At 44.0% G+C, this 19979-nt stretch overlaps 1 protein-coding gene across 1 annotated transcript; it reads right to left on the bottom strand.

Annotated features, from left to right (window-relative positions):
• Window positions 1-2429: 2429 nt before the first annotated feature.
• On the bottom strand, window positions 2430-19979 carry PPIF (peptidylprolyl isomerase F). The gene is made up of 6 exons (XM_035138140.3): window positions 19557-19979; window positions 15547-15577; window positions 13117-13205; window positions 8685-8781; window positions 7058-7133; window positions 2430-4762 (listed from the first exon to the last, which is right to left on the bottom strand). The coding sequence occupies exons 1-6, from the start codon at window positions 19962-19964 to the stop codon at window positions 4627-4629; spliced, it is 837 nt and encodes a 278-aa protein (XP_034994031.3). The 5' UTR covers window positions 19965-19979; the 3' UTR covers window positions 2430-4626.

Below are 19979 nucleotides of genomic sequence, written 5' to 3'. Positions count from 1 at the left end.
ACCCTGTTTTGACCCTCTCTGAGTCTGCAACTCCATGCACACTATGAGGGACTGAACTCCATGGGACTTTTGAATAACCATGCAAAGGACTCAACGAGTTTGGTTCCACGCCCCCCCCCAAATTGGCAAATAAGGAGCTGTTTCTTCTGTCCTAATTGCAAGGTTCCAGGGTGTCCATGGATATGAAAACACCCTCTTGGCAGTGTGCTACCTGGCAACAAGGGCCTGGTAGCAGCTGGTGTTTTGGTCTTTTCACCCAGCAGCAGAATCTGTAGCTCTGGGCTCTTTCTGAGCAGGAGTAGCAAACTTGGTGGGGGGCAGTGATGTGAAATGAGAGGTTATTGTGCTTCCTTTCCATCCATCAGTAAACATCCAAAGAGCACTCAGTTCACACCAATACAGAGGCATAATCCGTTGCCCTGGCTTTATATTTAATGATGGCTACCATCAGCACCTTTAACCAAGCATTAATTCATGTAACAGGCTAACCTGCAATCTGTATAGGAATACAGAGCGAAACTTTGGCTACTCCTTTAGCCTCTCTACTGTATCAAAACGTCTAGCTTCTTTGTAAGGGTGAAGCAAACAACAGTCTCTGAAATAATGGAGAAGGCCAGCATTTTTTACAAAATTATGCAAGGACAAACTCCCACCCTATAACCAGACATTAAAATAATTCTAACATTCCATAAAATGGCACAAAATTTCAACATACCAAAGGCTTACTTTTATCTAAACTAGTTAACTTGTCCATATCTAGAGATGGGGCTTTAGAAACATAGTCCAAGGAATGTAGGTCACCTTCATGAGTCAGGAATGGATCCATTCCTGTGCTCAGACCCTCAGCTGGTTGGCCTGGCATAGCTGTAATAATGGCCTAGGCTCTTCAAAGCCCAACTTCAAAATGTTCACAATCTTGACTTTTTTATATGAACAATCACCTAATTTTTTTGGGGGGGGGTTAAGAGAAGAACCCTCTGCTACAGAGCATGCCTTCATGAAGTAGCACTTTGGTAATGTCTCACAGCTGACTTGCTTAAACAGGAACCAGGAGAGATGAAATGTGTCATAGAAATGAGTGGGTGACTAAGAACCCATAGGCAGTCAACCAACCAACCAACCCAGGAAGGCAGCATTACAGGTTTAATCAGATTTGAGGTTTGGATCATCAAGTGACATTTACATTCCCAAAGGGGTGGTGTGTCTAGCTAATGCAGTAGCACCTAAAACAAATAAGTGCTATTATAGCATATGGCTCTGAAACAGAAGCACGTCACAGAAACTCAAGCAATATTCCAACAAGTGAAGGGAAGAAACAACAATGGCTGCCATAGGGGTGGCTAGCCCGTGGTCCTCTAACACAGTGTTTCTCAACCTTTTTTGGGCCACGGCACACTTGTTCTATGAAAAAAAATCCCGCAGCACACCAACTCTGTGCCGCCCTATATTTAGTTTAGTTTGGAGGGGAGACGTAAAGCATGCCACTGAAGAACTGCTGCGCGGTAGCCAGGCGGACCCACCAGGCGCTCTCACCTGGGTTGGGGGGTGGCGAGGGGCCCTCTCCTCCCTATCTTTCCCTTTTTCCCTCACCTGGGGGGGGCCTCCCTCCTTTTCCTCTTCTCCTGGGGTGGCTGGGGTGGCGACGGCTGCGGCGACGAGGCAGGGCCGTCGCGTGGTGGGAGGTCCCGGGCTTCGGCGCTCTTCCCGGCCGCAGGCGGGCTCGCTGGGGGGCTTTAGCGGCTCCCCACTTGAGCCGCCGGGCGATTCTGACGCCCACACGACTTCCGCGGAGCCCCGGAGTCTGTCGATCCTCCAGCCGGGCGCTTTCGGTGTCGCTCCAGTGGGGTTGCGGGGGGGGGGCCCTCCAACGGCTCCCCGGTCGATCCGCCGGGCTCACTTGCCGCCCGCGTACCGGCGGCGGCGGTTCCGGCGGTCCGGAGGCTAGGCTGGCGGCACGGGCACGCTGGTCGCTCTCAGGAGCTTCGCGCTGCCGTGCCGCGCGCCATCTTGCCTCGCCGGAAGTCCGTCAGCAATGCAAAGCGCCCTTTTCCTCGCCGCACGTTGCGGCACACCAGCCGGTGTCTCGCGGCACACCGGTTGAGAAACGCTGCTCTAACAGGTTGTTGGACCATCTCCCACCATCTCCAGTCAACATGGCTAATGGTCCGAGATGATGGAAGCTATAGTCGGGCATCCCCAACCTTTGCCCCCCCCCCCGATATTTTGGACTACAATTCCCATCATCCCTGACCACTGGTCCTGTTAGCTAGGGATCATGGGAGTTGTAGGCCAGAACATCTGGAGGCCCACAGATTGGGGATGCCTGCTATAGTCCAACAACAGGATGCCAATAAACCTAGTAGAAGCAGCTGCTCTTGTACCTCTTCTCAAGTTATTTTAGCCTTCGTACTTAGAAAGGAAACTGACCATCACTTTTTACAAAAAGGTATTTAATGACTTTACACATACAAAAAAGAACATGTAACAAAAATACCAGTTATTGATACTCAACCTAAGCCAAACAACTTAGATTGCTAGTATTTCAAATATACTTCAAAGAACGCAAGAACAATTGACTGGGGGTATCCTATTTGTTTTTAAATTAACCTTTCACTGCCTGCACGAGCCTAGTGCAAAAAGTAGTATTTTCAACCTGCAGAGATGTAACCTGCTATGGGAAAAACACTCACATCATAGAAGGGTATTTCACATTTTATATATTTACTATACCAAATGCTCAGAATCAGCTCCCTATAATGTACTTAAAAATTAAAAAGGTAGGTCTGGTTAAAAAGAACCATGCGAGGTTCCCTGTTTCATTTCCCCCTCAACAGAAGCCAACAAGCAGGAGCCAGCTCCAAGAACACAGACTTATCAGCTTGTTTCAACAGGCCATTTCAGAGTCATGTGCAAGCACAGGGAATCTCAGGATGTTTCAGCCATCCTTCCTTGCTCTGTACCTGTGATCGTAAGTTCATCACTGCTGGCCTGCAGTGAATTTTGAACACACCTGAGAGAAAGCGACAATGCTACTGATTATGTCGGTCACTTTTCCTGTGATTCAGGATATACCTACACCACAGAAATCGGTTTAACATCCCCCCTTCCCACAGGGTACCATAGGAACTTATAGGATCTGTGACTGGTATGGGGTACATTCAAGGATCTCTGGGACTTATCAATACCTCCAGTATCAAGAATTATTGTAGATATACCCAGAATATGGTACAGAGGGCCTCCTTATCATTTCAGTATTTCTTCCTAAATTCAGCTTGCTTCAGCTGAACCTTCCAATCCCATAACTGGAGAGTGAAGCAAGTGGGATAAATAATCCACTGCTTCAACTTTTCCCTCCTTGCATTATTCTATCAATCTCCATAGCTTCTCTCAGCTACTTACTCTGGTTTTAAGACAAAGCACAGAAAAACCGTATTTAATACCAGCTCTTACATAAATCAAACCTACTATATTTGGAATACAGTGAGATGCTATCACAGTGGATCCATCACAGTAGAGGAAATAAAATAATAATAATAATAATAATAATAATAATAATAATAATAATAATAATAATAAGAAGAAGAAAGGCCTTCCCATTCTCCATTTTAAAAGTTCACAGTTACATGTTATGTAGGTCTGGCTAGTTCCTTTCAGAATGTCTGGCTGATTTGGTAACATGCTCCCAGATTCAAATCCTAACACTAGCATGTCACAAGCATTACATTCTAAGCAGTCAAAGTAATTATTAGTTAATTCTGCCCTTTGTTAAAAGTTCTAGATCAGGCATCCCCAAACTTCGGCCCTCCAGATGTTTTGGACTACAATTCCCATCTTCCCCGACCACTGGTTCTGTTAGCTAGGGATCATGGGAGTTGTAGGCCAAAACATCTGGAGGGCCGCAGTTTGGGGATGCCTGTTCTAGATGGTCCAAGACTGGAAGAAATTTAGAAGTAGGAAATCCACTGATGCCATGTACTTCAAGTACTGGTGTCCCCTTGCATAAAGTGGATCTTTAGCACCTTCCGTTGTATTTTCTCAGTAGGGGGAGGGGAAAGAGTGCTGTTCGTTATGTTACCTTGATCAATCAGCTGAACTCCCAAGTCACATCAGTTAATCATTTAGCTACCCATATTCTGATGGCCGTTCCACAGAAGCTGGAGATCATACATTAATACATTCATTTGAAATAGAGTTCAAGTTCAATCAGACTACAGGATAATCTTTAAATTGTAAGAAACTTAGTTACTCCCCCCTCTAACTAAGAATCTTATAAGATTCCCAGCTCAGATTATAAGATACTTCAGAGAATTCTTAGCAGATCTTTGCTAGGAACCATTGTTCTTGTATTTTCCATTATAAAGCACTGAAGAGAACCTTCAGTGTAACACTTAAATAAAAAGTAGTACAATTAAAAAACAAAACTAAAAAACCCAGAATATGGTCATGTGAGATCAAATGAATTTTCCAAGCTGAAATTCTTCATCTATTGTCCTTGATCATGGCTCAGCAAGGAGTTAGTATCCTTATCAGTACAAAGTCTTATCCAGATGAGAAATGTGCAAGTAATAATTCACGCAGATTCCTTTTTTTGCATCAACGATTCGCCAGAGGCTCCCACATCTTGACTTATTTCAGCTCGCCACAGTCAGTGATGACAATCTTCTTTGAAGGTTTCCCGCTTTTGGAGCCAAGGCTCTCGATTTTTTTCACAATCTCCATCCCTTCCTTCACGTGGCCAAACACAACATGCTTCCCATCCAGCCTGTGATACAAACAAGAATAATGTGCAAAGGCAAAAGAAAATTGCAGAGCTACTTCTGCACTTGTAGTAGGAATGGGAAGGAATCTAGAATGAGTTGACTTGAAACACAGGATAATTTTCTTCTTACTGAAAAGGTTCTACAGTATTCCATGCCAGATACACTCAATTTAAAAATAAAATCACACCAAACCAGGAGGAAGCTTAGCAATCAGCTTGGCATTGAGAAGCCACTGCTGTTAACATCTAATCCAGGGATTCCCAAACTTGGGTCTCCAACTGTTTTTGGACTACAACTCCCATCATCCCTAGCAGGACCAGTGGTCAGGGATGATTGGAATTGTAGTCCAAAAACAGCTGGAGACCCAGCTGAGGGCTCTTGTGCTTAGAGATAGCATTTCTGAGCAGATGGATGTGCAGACAACTTGCAGCTCAACCCTACTGGTGCAGCACTCAGAGTTCAATAGTTCTGAGTTCAGTGTAGTCCAAATGGGCTCCATCTCACCTTCCGATCCAACAATCTTTGGAAAGCTCTACTCCACTTCTTTCTGGGGTGGTGGTGCAAGACTTTTCTCAGATTAAATATACCCAGACACACTCAGTCAAAGGCTTAAAATTGGGTGGGGAGGAAAGACAACATGCTTTCCCCCCTGAATACATTTCTTTGGAGAGATGTACTATTTCAAAACTAAATTTAAAGTGGCAGTGGATAGGCTAGAGCATCACAGAACCGTGGACAATGTAGATTTAACCCTAGAATGCTCTGCGAGAACTGGACCGTGAGAAGAGGACACTGCGCTTCTACATAAATGTTTTTGCACTGACACAGGCTGATGGATAGTGTGAGACATGATTTAAAGTCTGCATATTCAGTGCAAAGTTATTTGACCCAGCCCTTAAGAGAGCAGGTAAAATACCAGAGGTCTCCTGTCAAATCCCAAATACAGTGTTTAGCCTAATCAACCACTTATGGCTCAGAACCTGACATGTACTAAGGCTACCAAATGCCAGCAAGCAACTCAAGGCATTTTCATTCTTATGCACTCATTATGTTAGTTGAAGTCACTCTAGCCCTCTAGCCCTCTCTCACTTGCATATTGCGTTGATTCACCACATGTGATGATGGAGTGACTTTGTACTCATTAAGTGTTTGACTAGCAGGCAGGAAAACATGATGCAGTGCTCTGCCTGTTTTCCTCCAAATATGCATTCGGCATGTAGGAAAGTTACGTATGGGAGACAGCAATGCTATCTACGCTTTGGCAGAATTAAATAACAGTGTTGAGGCTTATAGTTATCTGACTCTTCTCAATATGTTGCTATACAAGTACATATTTGCTATTCCTCTTACAGGTGCACCAAAACGTTTATGGGCAGAAATGGAGCTTTCTAGGGGTTGGGTGAATGTTTTCCAACCCACACATCTCCTTTGTAGCCTTTATACTGGCTTTTTGTGGCTGCATTCCTTATCTGCTTTTGCGTAACCCTCATTCTGAATGGGACATCACCCTCATTCTGAATGGGACCATTATTCACAATTAACAGAAGAGTTCTACTTTACGTTAAAAAAAATCTAATCCTGTACTGTTTAATGTTTTCTAACTTAAAATCAGAGCTTACAGGAAGCACTTGAGGAGGCACACAGCTCACTTCTAAATGGAAATTAGCCAGAGCCAGTGCAACAGCTTTTGTTGTTGTTGGAATCAGTCTGTCTCAAGAAATAATTGAGTGTGTTGCTGGGAGTGAAGTCAAACCACTGTAATAGCAGGGTCCTTTCCTGGGGCACAAGCCTGGGCAGTGTGTCTGGAGGTCCTGGGCTGCCCAGATAACAAGAACCCCCTCTTGGCCTCACTGATGTGGTTCAAAGGAAAGCAGAGCAATACATTTGGCACCAGCTTGGCTGCGAAAGTTGCCAGAAGGAAGCGTAGAAGGCGCCATTCAACCGTCTAAGGGACTCTACTCTAGATTTATGTAGGATTTGCTACTTAGCCTTTTCTTCTCCGAAAGATATCCCACAAGGCAAAGGAGGTTTAGGATCAGAGTTTCCCTTTCTCCTAGATAGGTTACCTTCTCAGGTTGATGGTCCTCATCTGCCTCTCACTTCCCTCTAAAGCAATAGCTTAACTGCTTATTAAAATGTATAAAGCTCCTATAGGGCATTTTCACAACCTATACAATTCCATCTGCTTCCATCATGCTCCTTTGCAGGGAACACAAACATGTGCAATTTGCCACGCTTTGAGAAAGCTTAGTTATAAACACAAGCCCTTCCCACATGTATGTTTGCAGAATGCTTACCAATCAGTTTTAGCTGTGCAAATGAAGAACTGAGATCCATTAGTGTTGGGTCCAGCGTTGGCCATTGAGAGAACACCTGCAACAACATCAAGACAGCAATGTAACTTCACTGTACAATAACACAGAACAAAAAACAAACAAACCCCTAACAGGCCATTCAAGGAGTTTCTGCATGAAGCCTCCTCTTTGTTTTAGGTCCTGCATTTGAAAAAAACAAGAGAATGCTATTCCACTGAGAGTTCACAAAACATGCCATTGTAAGCATCCAGTAAAAGATCTGATATTGTACTGGAAGAATCAGACACTGGCTCTGGTTTATGAGAGAATTTCCGCAAGAGGGACCCATTAATTCTATCCCCTTCGCCAGGAATCCAAGGTTACCTCTTCCCACTTGTCTATAAACTGGCAGACTCTATTGCTTTTTGACAAATCCTAAGCATCACCCTCATTCTGAATGGGACCATTATAGTCACGAAATTAAAAGACGCCTGCTTCTTGGGAGAAAAGCAATGACAAACCTAGACAGCATCTTAAAAAGCAGAGACATCACCTTGCCAACAAAGGTCCGTATAGTTAAAGCTATGGTTTTCCCAGTAGTGATGTATGGAAGTGAGAGCTGGACCATAAAGAAGGCTGATCGCCGAAGAATTGATGCTTTTGAATTATGGTGCTGGAGGAGACTCTTGAGAGTCCCCTGGACTGCAAGAAGATCAAACCTATCCATTCTGAAGGAAATCAGCCCTGAGTGCTCACTGGAAGGACAGATCGTGAAGCTGAGGCTCCAATACTTTGGCCACCTCATGAGAAGAGAAGACTCCCTGGAAAAGACCCTGATGTTGGGAAAGATTGAGGGCACTAGGAGAAGGGGACGACAGAGGACGAGATGGTTGGACAGTGTTCTCGAAGCTACGAGCATGAGTTTGACCAAACTGCGGGAGGCAGTGGAAGACAGGAGTGCCTGGCGTGCTATGGTCCATGGGGTCACAAAGAGTCGGACACGACTAAACGACTAAACAACAAGCTCAGCTTGGCAAATGGCAACACCACACACATAGCCTGTTCTAATTAAACAATGTAGATAATGTAGATGTTAAAAGGATGAATAGCATATCCGAGACAGAATAGCCTATTGGAGACAGAACTGTGCAACTTAACTACAGTACTACTTTTTGATGGGGTAATTCTGAGGATGAAAGGAGCATATGAATATTGCCCTGTGCCATCTCTTTCTTTCGCTATGGAACAAGAGTAACAAACTCACACAGTCTTGAGCTTTTGGGAAATCGTGGCTGTCAATTTCAACACAACTAATAAGTGACAATAGTTTCAAATTACCAATACCTGGCTACAATATGGAGTTTTAATTATGTTTGTTTAAAAGCTCTGTCCTAGAACTTGAGACTTAACATACCAATGCAAATAAATCTTTATCAGATTTCCATAATCTACTTCAGACATTGGCGTGAGGCCCAGAAATGCCCTAGTCATTCTCAGAAGCTGGTCATACAATCAACAACTTCAACATAGGCTTGGAAATTCAAGCGTAGGCCTGCCCTACCTCCACCATCCCTTTATGCAAACGGAACATGCAAAAAAACAGAAATATGAGAAGGGAAACTTTGCTTACCTGGTCCGATATGTTTAAGGGTGAAGTTTTCATCAGGAAACCGACTACCGTATATTGATTTGCCACCTGTTCCGTTGTGATTTGTAAAGTCGCCACCCTGGAAGGGATACAAGTTTTGTCAAAGTACATACACATAGCAATATATGCCTGTTCTAGCTGACTAACGTATGGCCAGATAGTACATACAATACAAAATACTGTATTTAAAGTGGTTTTAAACATAAGAGTTGCTAGCGCCTCAAGGTGGTTAGGAGAATGGCCTACAAATGAGGTTAGTTCACACTTCAAATCTCACTTCAGCCTTGGACCCACTAAGCCAGGCATAGGCAAACTCGGCCCTCCAGATGTTTTGGGACTACAGCTCCCATCATCCCTGACCACTGGCCCTGTTAGCTAGGGATGATGGGAGCCGCCGCATCAAGCAGTTGGTCCCTTACCTCTCTCGCCCCGATCTGGCCACAGTGATCCATGCAACGGTCACCTCCAGGCTTGATTATTGTAACTCGCTCTACGCGGGGCTGCCCTTAAAATTGACCCAGAAACTCCAGCGGGTGCAGAATGCCGCAGCGAGGCTCCTTACAGGGTCCCGGCCGCGGGATCACATTCATCCAGTGCTTTACCAGCTGCACTGGCTCCCGGTGGAGTACAGGATCAGGTTTAAGGTGCTGGTTTTGACCTTTAAAGCCCTATGCGACTTGGGACCCTCGTACCTACGGGACCGCCTCTCCTGGTATGCCCCGCGGAGGACCTTAAGGTCCACAAACAATAATATTCTGGAGATCCTGAGTCATAAGATGGCTAGATTGGCCTCTACTAGAGCCAGGGCCTTTTCAGTACTGGCCCCAACCTGGTGGAACGCTCTTTCCCAGGAGACCAGGGCCCTGCGGGATTTGTCATCTTTCCACAGGGCCTGCAAGACAGAGCTGTTCCGCCTGGCCTTTGGGTTAGACTCAGCCTGACCCCTGTGTTTTCCTCCCTCATGGCTTGGATTTATGGACTACTTGAAATGAGGCTGCACTTTAAATTTTAATACTGTATTTAAATCTGTATTTAAATTAATTGTTTTTATGTTTTATTGTAATTCTGTTGGTGTCAGCCGCCCTGAGCCCGGTTTTTGACTGGGGAGGGCGGGGTATAAATAAAAAAATTATTATTATTAATTATTATTATTATTGTCCCAAAACATCCGGAGGGCCGAGTTTGCCTATGCCTGCACTAAGCAAACCTCTACCCTTTGCCTCCCACCTGCTCCAACAGTGAGAACACTTACATACCTGACAAGGTTATTCTTAAGAACTACTAAAACAATATATTTAAAGTGTTTTAAGAAAGTATCATCAGTTGCTGACATGGTGTTGACCTGACTGGGGTTCAAATCCCCAACCAGCCGTGAAGTTTACGGGTGTGTCGTATGCAAACAGGGCCATGTATTCATTCTAGCTGACAATTGTTAGACCACTGCACAGTGACTATTTGTTACCATGCAGAGAAAAGCACACCAAGAAGATATATTCCATAGCAGCAGTTACAGAACATGTAAACCTAGGATTCTGCTGCTTCTTTCTTTTTAATGTAGCTGAAAACTACAGCCGTTGCCAATCTCCCAATGCAGCTTTTTTTCATCATTGCAGTTGATCGCCAAACTGCAACATTTGGCTGGCGATATACCGCAATGTTGGAAATCCAATATCGCCCAGCCCTAGCTGTCATCATTCCTGACCATTGGCCATGCTGGTGGTGGTGGGGTGATGGGAACTGTACTCTAACATCACCTGGAAGGCAACAGGTTGGGAAATGCTGGCCTGATTAATGCACCTACAAGGACTTTGGAGCATGTCACAACAACAACTTTGTACCCCAGGAAAGATCAAAAACTGCTACTGAAAAACCACGTGCTTGTTGTCGCAGGGTCGCCGCCGTCATGCCCCAATGAAAAACTAGTACACTTTCATTTAGAGGAAAAAAGGTTCCTAAGATGATTAACAGTGGTTATGCTTGGAAGGAACTGGGAAATAATAAATTACATCAATCCCTTGGTTATACCTGAACAAGTGCGAAAGCACACCCTATAATTTAGGAGCATTTAAATTGTCAAGGTTCAGTACCTCGAACTTTGCCAATTAGCTACGTCACGGTGACTTCACATTTTAGTTATGAAATGACAGGCATTCATACTACGAGTTTAGAAAATGAATGTCACAATCATAAGAGAGGCTTAAGATCAGATGCCTGCTTGGAGAACTTTACATCATAAACTCAAAATATTACCTCCTGAGAATCTGTGGGAGGGAGATAAGAGGCAGGAGTTAGGAACAAGCTTGTCATAGCTACTGTGACACAAGCACCTACTGACAAATATTCCTTCTTATTTCAACACTATGAAGGAAGACTATTTGCAAGTAAGAGCTACTCTTTCCCTCCAACATCACGTCCTGCAAACAAGGAAAATAGACACTTTGGTTCCAGCCCATCATTAAACAGTTTAGATATTTGTCCCTAACCCTAACCAGGCACCACTGTCAGTCCTATGCTGCCTTAGATGAGGAAGAAAAAGAACGCAGCTGTGGAAGAATTATCCCCCCCCCCAAGAAAAGAAAAGAAGGGAAGGTTTAAGGCTTGAGTAGAACAGGAATACGGTCTTGCTTCTTTCCAGATTGTTTGGTTTCCAAGAACCTGAAGCCCAGTTACTCAAGATGTAATTATTTTAAGGGCTTTCATCTCAAATGCATTCAAAGTCATTTGGCTACATACATAGTTGAAATGCACCCACTATGTGCAAGAGGAAAAACCACAATTCTCTAGACCACAGCAAAGAAGATACTCAGATTTAACTCTGTCTCCTTTCTTTAAATCTAGGAAACTGGTGCCTCCTTCTGTTGAACTGCAACCCCTATCATCCCTAACCATTGGCCATCCTGACCGAGGTTCACAGGTTTTCCACCATTCTGGGTGTAACTAAAATCCCTTGTGCCTTATTTACAGAAATTTGGGATGAATCTGCATCCAAATTAGAAGGAACTGCCACCTCACACACGCTTCAAGGTAAACATTTTGCTGACTCAGCCAATTTAACTCCAACAATACAACAAAAATGTATACTCTTTCCAGGTTTGGTTTAGTTAAAAGACACCTGTGATATTTCTTTTTCAAATATTTATTCTATTAATGCAAACACTAATGAAGATGATGTCAGAGATCAAGGACAAGATAAAGCTCATTATAATCCCACACAAACAGTCAACCCTTTTCCTAACAAATGGTCCCTTTAGTGAGACAGCCATTTGGTTTATCAGAGGTAAAGCAGACTAGGATTGTTTTCATAAGGCTTCCCCCAAAGCAAACTGGGCAACACCTGTTATTTACTCATATTAAACAATAATTTTCTAAGCATCCACAGTACCAACTTTCTAGATGTATAAATCTTTTCAGATGGAGTGTTGAAATAATACTCTGATATACTCATTTCCTGCATTTGAAATGCCACATATTGGCAGAAAACACTACACCAGAGATGCAGTTAACAAACAGCACCCCATCCCCAAACATTGCTTAAACTGCTTGTGGAGGTTCCAGTGAGTATAGAAATCATGGAGGTAAACACAGGGAAGGGGAATATTGGGATCTGCCTATCCCTTCATTTAAGGTGGAATTAAATTTTAACTACACCAATTGCAGCTTCCAGCCTTCACTGTAAATTGCAGCTTTTAAAGTCCCGTCTTCGCCCTAGTGAAATTCACTGCTATTTGCTCAACCACCCAGAGGTCCTTGGAGAAAGGACACGACAGAAAACAAAAGAAAGTCATTCATTTCATTCCTTGGGAAATGAAGGCGTCCTGCCTCTGTTACTGATGCTCCATCTCTCTCATTTGATTGTGCCTGGTGGCTGAAGGACAGCACTTTGAGCAGTGATTTTCCTTCAAGTCCTGGTTTAGCCAGTGGTTGACAAAGTATCTCTCATCCCGTTTTCCACCTCCCTTTTATTTTGATTCGCACGTCTGTCTGCTGGGACTGATTTTCAACACGGTTGCCATAAAGGACCTTCCCTGCTACATATTAAATCCTGACCCTGATTCAGGTAGTCTGTGAATGATTTAGCAACCAGGTTATCCATGAACATGCAAAGTGGATCCCTTATAGAGCTGAACTCCTAAGACAGACAACTCTCCACAGCTGGTTGAAAGAGTTCACCTGCAGAAGCTGCCAGTTTGCCTTCTGTAAGATGCTAGCTTCACCACCCAGGTATACTGACTTTCTGAGAATTCACAAGACTATTACATGGCAACTTGACAGCTGCTGAACACAGGGATACAATGCAAGAACTTTCCAGTGCTGCAGCAAAGGCTTTTTCCTGATAATTGCATTTCTTCCAATTACACCTCAGCTGCTCTTTCAAAACTTCAAGTGGCTTAGTAGAAACCTCCAGTTTAATTACCTGGCACATAAAAGAAGGAATCACTCGGTGAAAGGTGGATCCTTTGTATCCGAAGCCCTTTTCTCCAGTGCACAGCGCTCTAAAATTTTCTGGGGGTGGAAAGGGGAGAAGGCAGCATTGTTACTAACAAGGAAGCTTGACAACCATGGCAAAACACTTTGTACAGCTATACAAGCAATGATAACACAATCCATCCAACAGAATGTGCTTCAATGCCATATTCTGAACAGATTTTTAGAAAGATTTTTTTTTAGGGGGGGGGGATATTATACCAGGGGTGTGTGCAATGATTTCTACATTTACTATAAACCTCTTCCTGCCATTCCTGGTTGCTGAGATTTGCATACCTAAACTTTGTAATGGCAAAAGGGCCTTGGCATTTTAGGCATGCAAACAGCTGACATCAACTCTGTGCAACTTCACAAGCTTCAACAGAGCTTCAGGTTCAATGGAGGAGGAAAGGCAGCAAACTCATGTTAGGACTATATTGCTTCAGGTTGTGGTGGGAGGCTGCATGTCTCTCTAGGGCGCTAGTTTTCCATATGTATTCCATCATGTCAATCCCCAACTGTAGACCCCAACTCAGAAACAGGCTTACCACCTGAGGGGAAAACAGGTATTGGGGTGCAATGGCACTCAGGCCTAAAAGGATGCCCACAGCACCCTGTTGCACAGACACTTCCTGCACCACACACTAAGACAACTCTAGATGGGCCTGGACCAAGGCATCCCATGAAGAATGAAGGACTGCAGACAACAAAGAGTTGTCAGCAGAATCCTAGTGCAGTTCGTGGTAATATTTTAGGCATACCATGAAGCTCTTGATCACAGTATTGTTTATTCTTAAATATATTTGCCAATAGTGCCAATAGATAGGCACTATACAGCTGGGCTGTAATTACCCTTCTTGGAAATTCTTACTTGCCTCTAAAAATTTTATAGTTGCCAGGATTTAGGGATTCTTTTGTCTTCCGCAAGAGGGAAAATTATGCAAGCACACAGGCACTCTCCAGTGAGCACAGGAAACTCTTGCATGTGCAGGATTCCAATATAAAAAGATGCTGGATTTGGGCTAGTATTTTTGCCCAGCTAAAATCAACAGCAATGAAGCGATGGACACACAGACTCACAGAATGATGAGAAACTAGGCCTCACAATTACAGCTGCTCAATTAAACAAGTTGGTCTACTTCAGGCATCCCCAAACTTCAGCCCTCCAGATGTTTTGGACTACAATTCTCATCTTCCCCGACCACTGGGCCTGTTAACTAGGGATCATGGGAGATGTAGGCCAAAACATCTGGAGGGCCGCAGTTTGGGGGTGCCTGGTCTACTTGAACTTGATTTAAAGCACAATCCTATATATGTCTACTCAGAAATTAAATCCCACTGAGTCCAGTGAGGTTTACTCCCAGGAAGAATGGGTATAGGGTTGTAGCCTTGGTCACGTCATGAAGAAGAAGAGTAGTAGTTTGGATTTGATATCCCGCTTTATCACTAGCCGAAGGAGTCTCAAAGTGGCTAACATTCTCCTTTCCCTTCCTCCCCCACAACAAACACTCTGAGGTGAGTGGGGCTGAGAGACTTCAGAGAAGTGTGACTAGCCCAAGGTCACCCAGCAGCTGCATGTGGAGGAGCGGAGACACGAACCTGGTTACCCAGATTACGAGTCTACCGCTCTTAACCACACTATGAAACAAGGATGTGAGTGCATGTTCATACAGATAATGTTCCTTTAAAGCTCCATGTCCAAGCAACTCTTCTTTTTTGCTCCAGAGCTTTCCCCAAGAAAACCCTCCCTTTAAAGCTCAATCAGAAACCCTCCCTTTAAAGCTCAATCAGAACAAACAGTAATCCACAGAAAACATGAATTGATATTTGCTCCAACTGAATGCTAAAAGAGCTGGTTTTGCAGGGAAAGCTTGGGGCAAAAGAACAGCAGCAGCAGCAGCAGCAGCTTGGACACAGAGCTTTTAAGAGAGGCCATGTGCCTGGAAAGAGCAGGGCAAAAGGCAAGTATGGATAAGCAAACACAGCAAGAAACGAAAAGATCAACTTTGGGTAGGAGCAGAGTAGAATCAATTATTCAAGTGAAAACTCTCAAGTTTATGTAAAATATTAACTTTGCTTGCTCAACAACTCTCATAATTTTAGGATTCCAGAAAGTTGGGAGTACATACCGGTAATACACAAAACCTGGAAAAGATCTGTGCTACAAACCTGCAAACCTGGAAAAGATCTGTGCTACAAACAGGGAAGATAAAGTGAAATAAATTGATCTCCTTTACACTCCTTCCCTGCAACCACCTTGTTGACTAACTTTAAGACACTATTTTTGTTTCGGAAAAAGCATTTCAATTTCCCTTCATTTTTCTTGCCAACATTACATAACCCTGAAAATTCAATAAGGAACTGGCAAAAGTATTCTTACCTGCAGTCTTTGGCACCACATCAGCTTTCAGCTATTAGGAAGAGAGAGAGAGAGAGAGAACACATTATCCAATGTAATATAAAATACTGTATAAAATCCATTCTTTTTTTCTTTTTTTACAAAAACACAAAATACCACAGTATTAGCTAAAAGCATAAAAATCTAACCTGCACCAAGTACCTGCTTTACAATTCTACGAAAAATTATTCAGCTCAGCAGAATTACTAGAAACCAGAGCTCTACCAGCATTCACCAACTTCCAAATTCTCTGACACATTCAGAAAGCCTATTACAAACAGCTCATATTTTTTTAAAAAAACCAGTACTTTCAGTTTGAAACTAAAAAGGAAGAGGAAGGGCAAAGGGCAACAAATCATGTGTGAAGATCTACACACACAGTGTAGAAATTTCACAACATGGAATTTTACTGCATTATCCTTTCATCAGTTAAGTACTGTAGATTGCACTGGAGAAGGAGTTGTTAAAGATGCTTGCAATGACAGAAGAAGCAGCCCTAGCCCAATGTATAACTGTTTTATTCTTCTGAACACCCTTGCCTCTGACCTGTGACATCATGTGATGTTGTCTGTAAGCCTACTCACAATCACCTGATGGTGTCATTAGGTCAATTTAATGACACAGGGATTTAACACTCATGGTTCTTGGAAGTGATCCTGCATGTAATTGCTTGTGGGAAGATTACAATGGAATGCTTCTCCCACATAACCTTCCCAAAAGATTCCCATATGCATGACTTGGCAAGCATTTAAGATCATCTAGAAAGGTACATGGAAAAAACAAAGGAGAACCAATTTGTATACAACACCATCTCTATGTGCATATGAGCTTAATCAGATCACTGACAGTTACTTCAAGTGTCAGCTGCTCAGACTTGCAACCTACAAGTGTAGCCTAGTAATATTTTTTTTAACACATATGCCTGCCTTCCAACACATCTGTGCTTTTGGGAACCTCAAATTTGTGAACATCGGATTTGGGGCACAGAGATACTATGGAGTAAAAAAGAATTGGCTCTCAAAAAGCTTCTGCTCCTGTTTACATAGAAGTGATTTTGACTTGTCATATGCAACCAAGCTTGGAGATATCTTTGAGATATCCTTTATAATGTCCAGGCTATCTCAGAAGAATTGGAAAAAAGCTACTGCACCTGTTTGTCTTCTCCTACCATCTCCATAAATATCCTTGGAACAATTTAGTTGTTTAGAGCAAACATTTCTAGACCACAATATTTGTACTACCCTTATCATAAAAGGTATAATGGGTACACAACATAAGAAGACCCTGCTGGATCTAACCCCACATCCTGTTCTCACAGTGGTCAACCAGAGATGCCTGTGGGAAATTGGGGAGCAGAACATGAGCACAAGAGCACTCTCCTCTCCTGTGGTTCCCAGCAACTGGTATTTGGGAACCTTGCTTCCTCTGACTGTGGAGGTGGAGCACAGCCATCATGGCTAGTAGCCATTAATTTGTCTAATCCTCTTTTAAAGCCATCCAAGTTGGCGGCCATCACTACCTCCTGGGAGAACAAGTTCCATAGCCCATGTGCTGCATGAAGATGTGCTTTTATCTGTTCTGAATCTCCCACAATTGGATGCCCATGAGTTCCAATGTCAGATGGAGAAAAACTTTTCTCTAGCCACTCTCTCCATGCATAACTTTAGACACTTCAGTCACATCACCTCTTGCTTGCCTTTCCTCTAAACTTAAAGGTAAATGTAAAAGGACCCCTGACCATTAGGGTCCAGTCGTGACCAACTCTGGGGTTGTGGCGCTCATCTTGCTTTACTGGCTGAGGGAGCCTGTGTACAGCTTCCAGGTCATGTGGCCAGCATGACAAAGCCACTTCTGGCGAACCAGAGCAGCACACGGAAATGCTGTTTACCTTCCCGCTTACCTATTTATCTACTTGCACTTTGACGTGCTTTCGAACTGCTACCGGTAGGTTGGCAGGAGCTGGGACCGAGCAACAGGAGCTGACCCCGTTGTGGGGATTCAAACCACCAACCTTCTGATCGGCAAGCCCTAGGCTCAGTGGTTTAACCCACAGCGCCACCCGCGTCCCATTTCTCTAAACTTAAAAAGTCCCAAATCATGCAACCTTTCCTCATAGGGGAGTTGCTCATTTTGGCTCCTCTTTTCTGATAACACCATGTTGACTCAGACAGGAATGGTTGCTTCATCTGAAAAATGAGCGGGGACTCGGATAGATAAAAGCATTGCCCTAGTTAGTACAACATCAACTTTACTATTTCCCACAAACACTCAAGTCCTGCAGTTTGCACCTAATATTTTGAAGGTTATTTGATCCAAAAGAAAAAAATATTACTTCCTTCCCTTCTTCATTTTCTTTAGGACCAACATTGCAACCACATTTCTAGTCTATGTAAGATTTGTTGTCCAATAATCCCTATTGGAATATTAAATCAAAGACTCCAGGTGATGTCAGCAATAAGTGGAGTTGTCAGTGAGGAAAAATAGCATCTCTCTTTGGTGTAGCTGTGGGATCTTTGCTATACACCCTGAAAAGAGAAGGACCCTGAGGTCTCCAATTAATAAGTGAGGGACCAAACACCTTCAACAACTTCTTTTATCCTGTCCAATACAGTTCTCCCCCAAATTCTATTACACAGATATCACTTTCTCTCTTACTCTCAATGTAAGCCACTAAATTAAGCTTGCCAAAGGAATTCATTTCAGACTAGCGGTCCGTTTGGGGGAGGGATTCCCCTCCCCCAGAAAAAGCATCTTTAGAATAGATAAGAATTTACAATTCTAATAAAAATATTATATTTCCCATTTGAAGGGCACATGCCGGAACCTGAACTCAATTAATTCCTGATTAAGTTGTCTTGACACAAATATGAGTTCATGGTTTTGAGATAGTAGTGAACAAATTCAAAAGGTGCCATCCAATGGCTGTGTCAAGCTCCTACAGCAAAGGTTATGCCAAGAAGGGTTCTCTGTAATTGCCAAATGTTACAGAATTCCCTTTTCCCTGGAGAAATGCCAGTACTGAATCTTAGTCTCTGCCTCCAACAAGTAAACCTCCCCCAGGAGAACTCTGTTGAGGAGGAATGGGGTTAACCTTTATCTTGGAATATATTTATATTGGCATTGACAAATACATCAAAAGGGGATGAAGGACCCATATTTTCATCAACTAAATCCTTAATTGCTAAATCATGTTTACAGCCCATTTGCTTAGAACAAAGCAAGTTGATTTATTCTAAGTAAGTGCCAAAGGCCCTTGGCTCAAGGAGACATCCAAAAAAAGGCACCTTGAAAAAAGCAATGAATAGTCAAGGCCACACTCTTAAGACGTAGAAAAGCTTAATGGGTATTCTCTAGGTTTCTATATTTTGGGTCCCATTTTTTCCTGAAGAAATGCAACAATCTGAGTTAAAAGAACTTTCACCCTGTTTGTTTTATAAACACAAGAGCTTTGCTGATGGTGAGGGAGAGGGCATTAGCCCTAAAAATATTTAACAACTGAACTGTAACAAGCAGACTAAAATCAACAGGTGGTGGCTTTCTTGCCTCCTCCTTGCAAAGTGAGAAGAACTCACTTCCAAGCTGCAGAGTTTTGATAAAGTGTCCTTTACTTTATCCCTTAAACAACAACAAAGCAATGATGTCTGTTAGCAACGCTTTTACAGGCAAGGCTAAGCCCCTGACGGTTAGAGAACTGGATATGGGGGCACCAGGGTTCAAATCCTCACTCATCCATTAAGTTCACTGGGTGACCTTGGGCCAGCCACCGTCTCTCTGCCTAACCCACCTCACGGGGTGGTTGTGGGGATGAAATCGGAGGAAGAGGAGAGCCATTGAGCTCCTGGGAAGAAAAAGCGGTCTCCAAATGCAATAAATAAACAAAACAAGTTCGGCTGCCCTCCCCGAAAAGCTCCAAGGGCACCTCAGGGACGCGGGAAGGCGCCAACCCCGCGCTCCCAGCTTAAGGAGCCCAGGGAAGAGGAAGCGGCGCGTACCTCCAACACGACCCGGCCGAGGGGCTGGTTGTCCGCTCCCACGTCCAAGTAGACCAGCGGGTTGTCGTCGCTGTCGCCGCGCTTGTGGCTGCTGCAGGCACGGCGGCAGGCACGGCTCAGGGCGCCCTCGGAGGAGACCTGCAGCAGCAGCAGGTCCCCGGAGGCAGCGGCGGCCCGGCACTGTTGAGACTGCCCCAGGAGCAGCATCAGGCGGCGGGCAGAGCTGAGCGCCAACATCGCTGCGGCTTGTCGGCGTGGAAGAAGGGAAGGACGGGCAGACGACACCAGGCAGCAGTCCTCCTGCGGTGGCTGGAAACGGAGCCAAACTTCGGCGCGGTCACTCAAAAGGCAGGCAGGCAAGCGCGCGTGCGTCTCTGTGCGTAAAAGCGCCCGGAACTGAACAGCCATCCGGCGGGCTCGGGC

Source organism: Zootoca vivipara, chromosome 5 (genome assembly GCF_965207765.1).
Source record: "Zootoca vivipara chromosome 5, rZooViv2.hap1.1, whole genome shotgun sequence".
Taxonomy (NCBI): domain Eukaryota; kingdom Metazoa; phylum Chordata; class Lepidosauria; order Squamata; family Lacertidae; genus Zootoca; species Zootoca vivipara.
The sequence above is the reverse complement of the archived record's forward strand: the minus strand, read 5'-3'. Positions and strand labels throughout refer to the sequence as shown.

Coding starts and splice junctions, on each gene's coding strand:
- PPIF (XM_035138140.3), bottom strand. CDS start 19,964: ATGGCTGTTCAGTTCCGGGCGCTTTTACGCACAGAGACGCACGCGCGC. Junction 8,782..13,116: donor TTCCTTCTTTTATGTGCCAG/GTAATTAAACTG, acceptor TATCCCTTCCAG/GGTGGCGACTTTACAAATCA. Junction 4,763..7,057: donor TGCACAGCTAAAACTGATTG/GTAAGCATTCTG, acceptor TTTGTATCACAG/GCTGGATGGGAAGCATGTTG.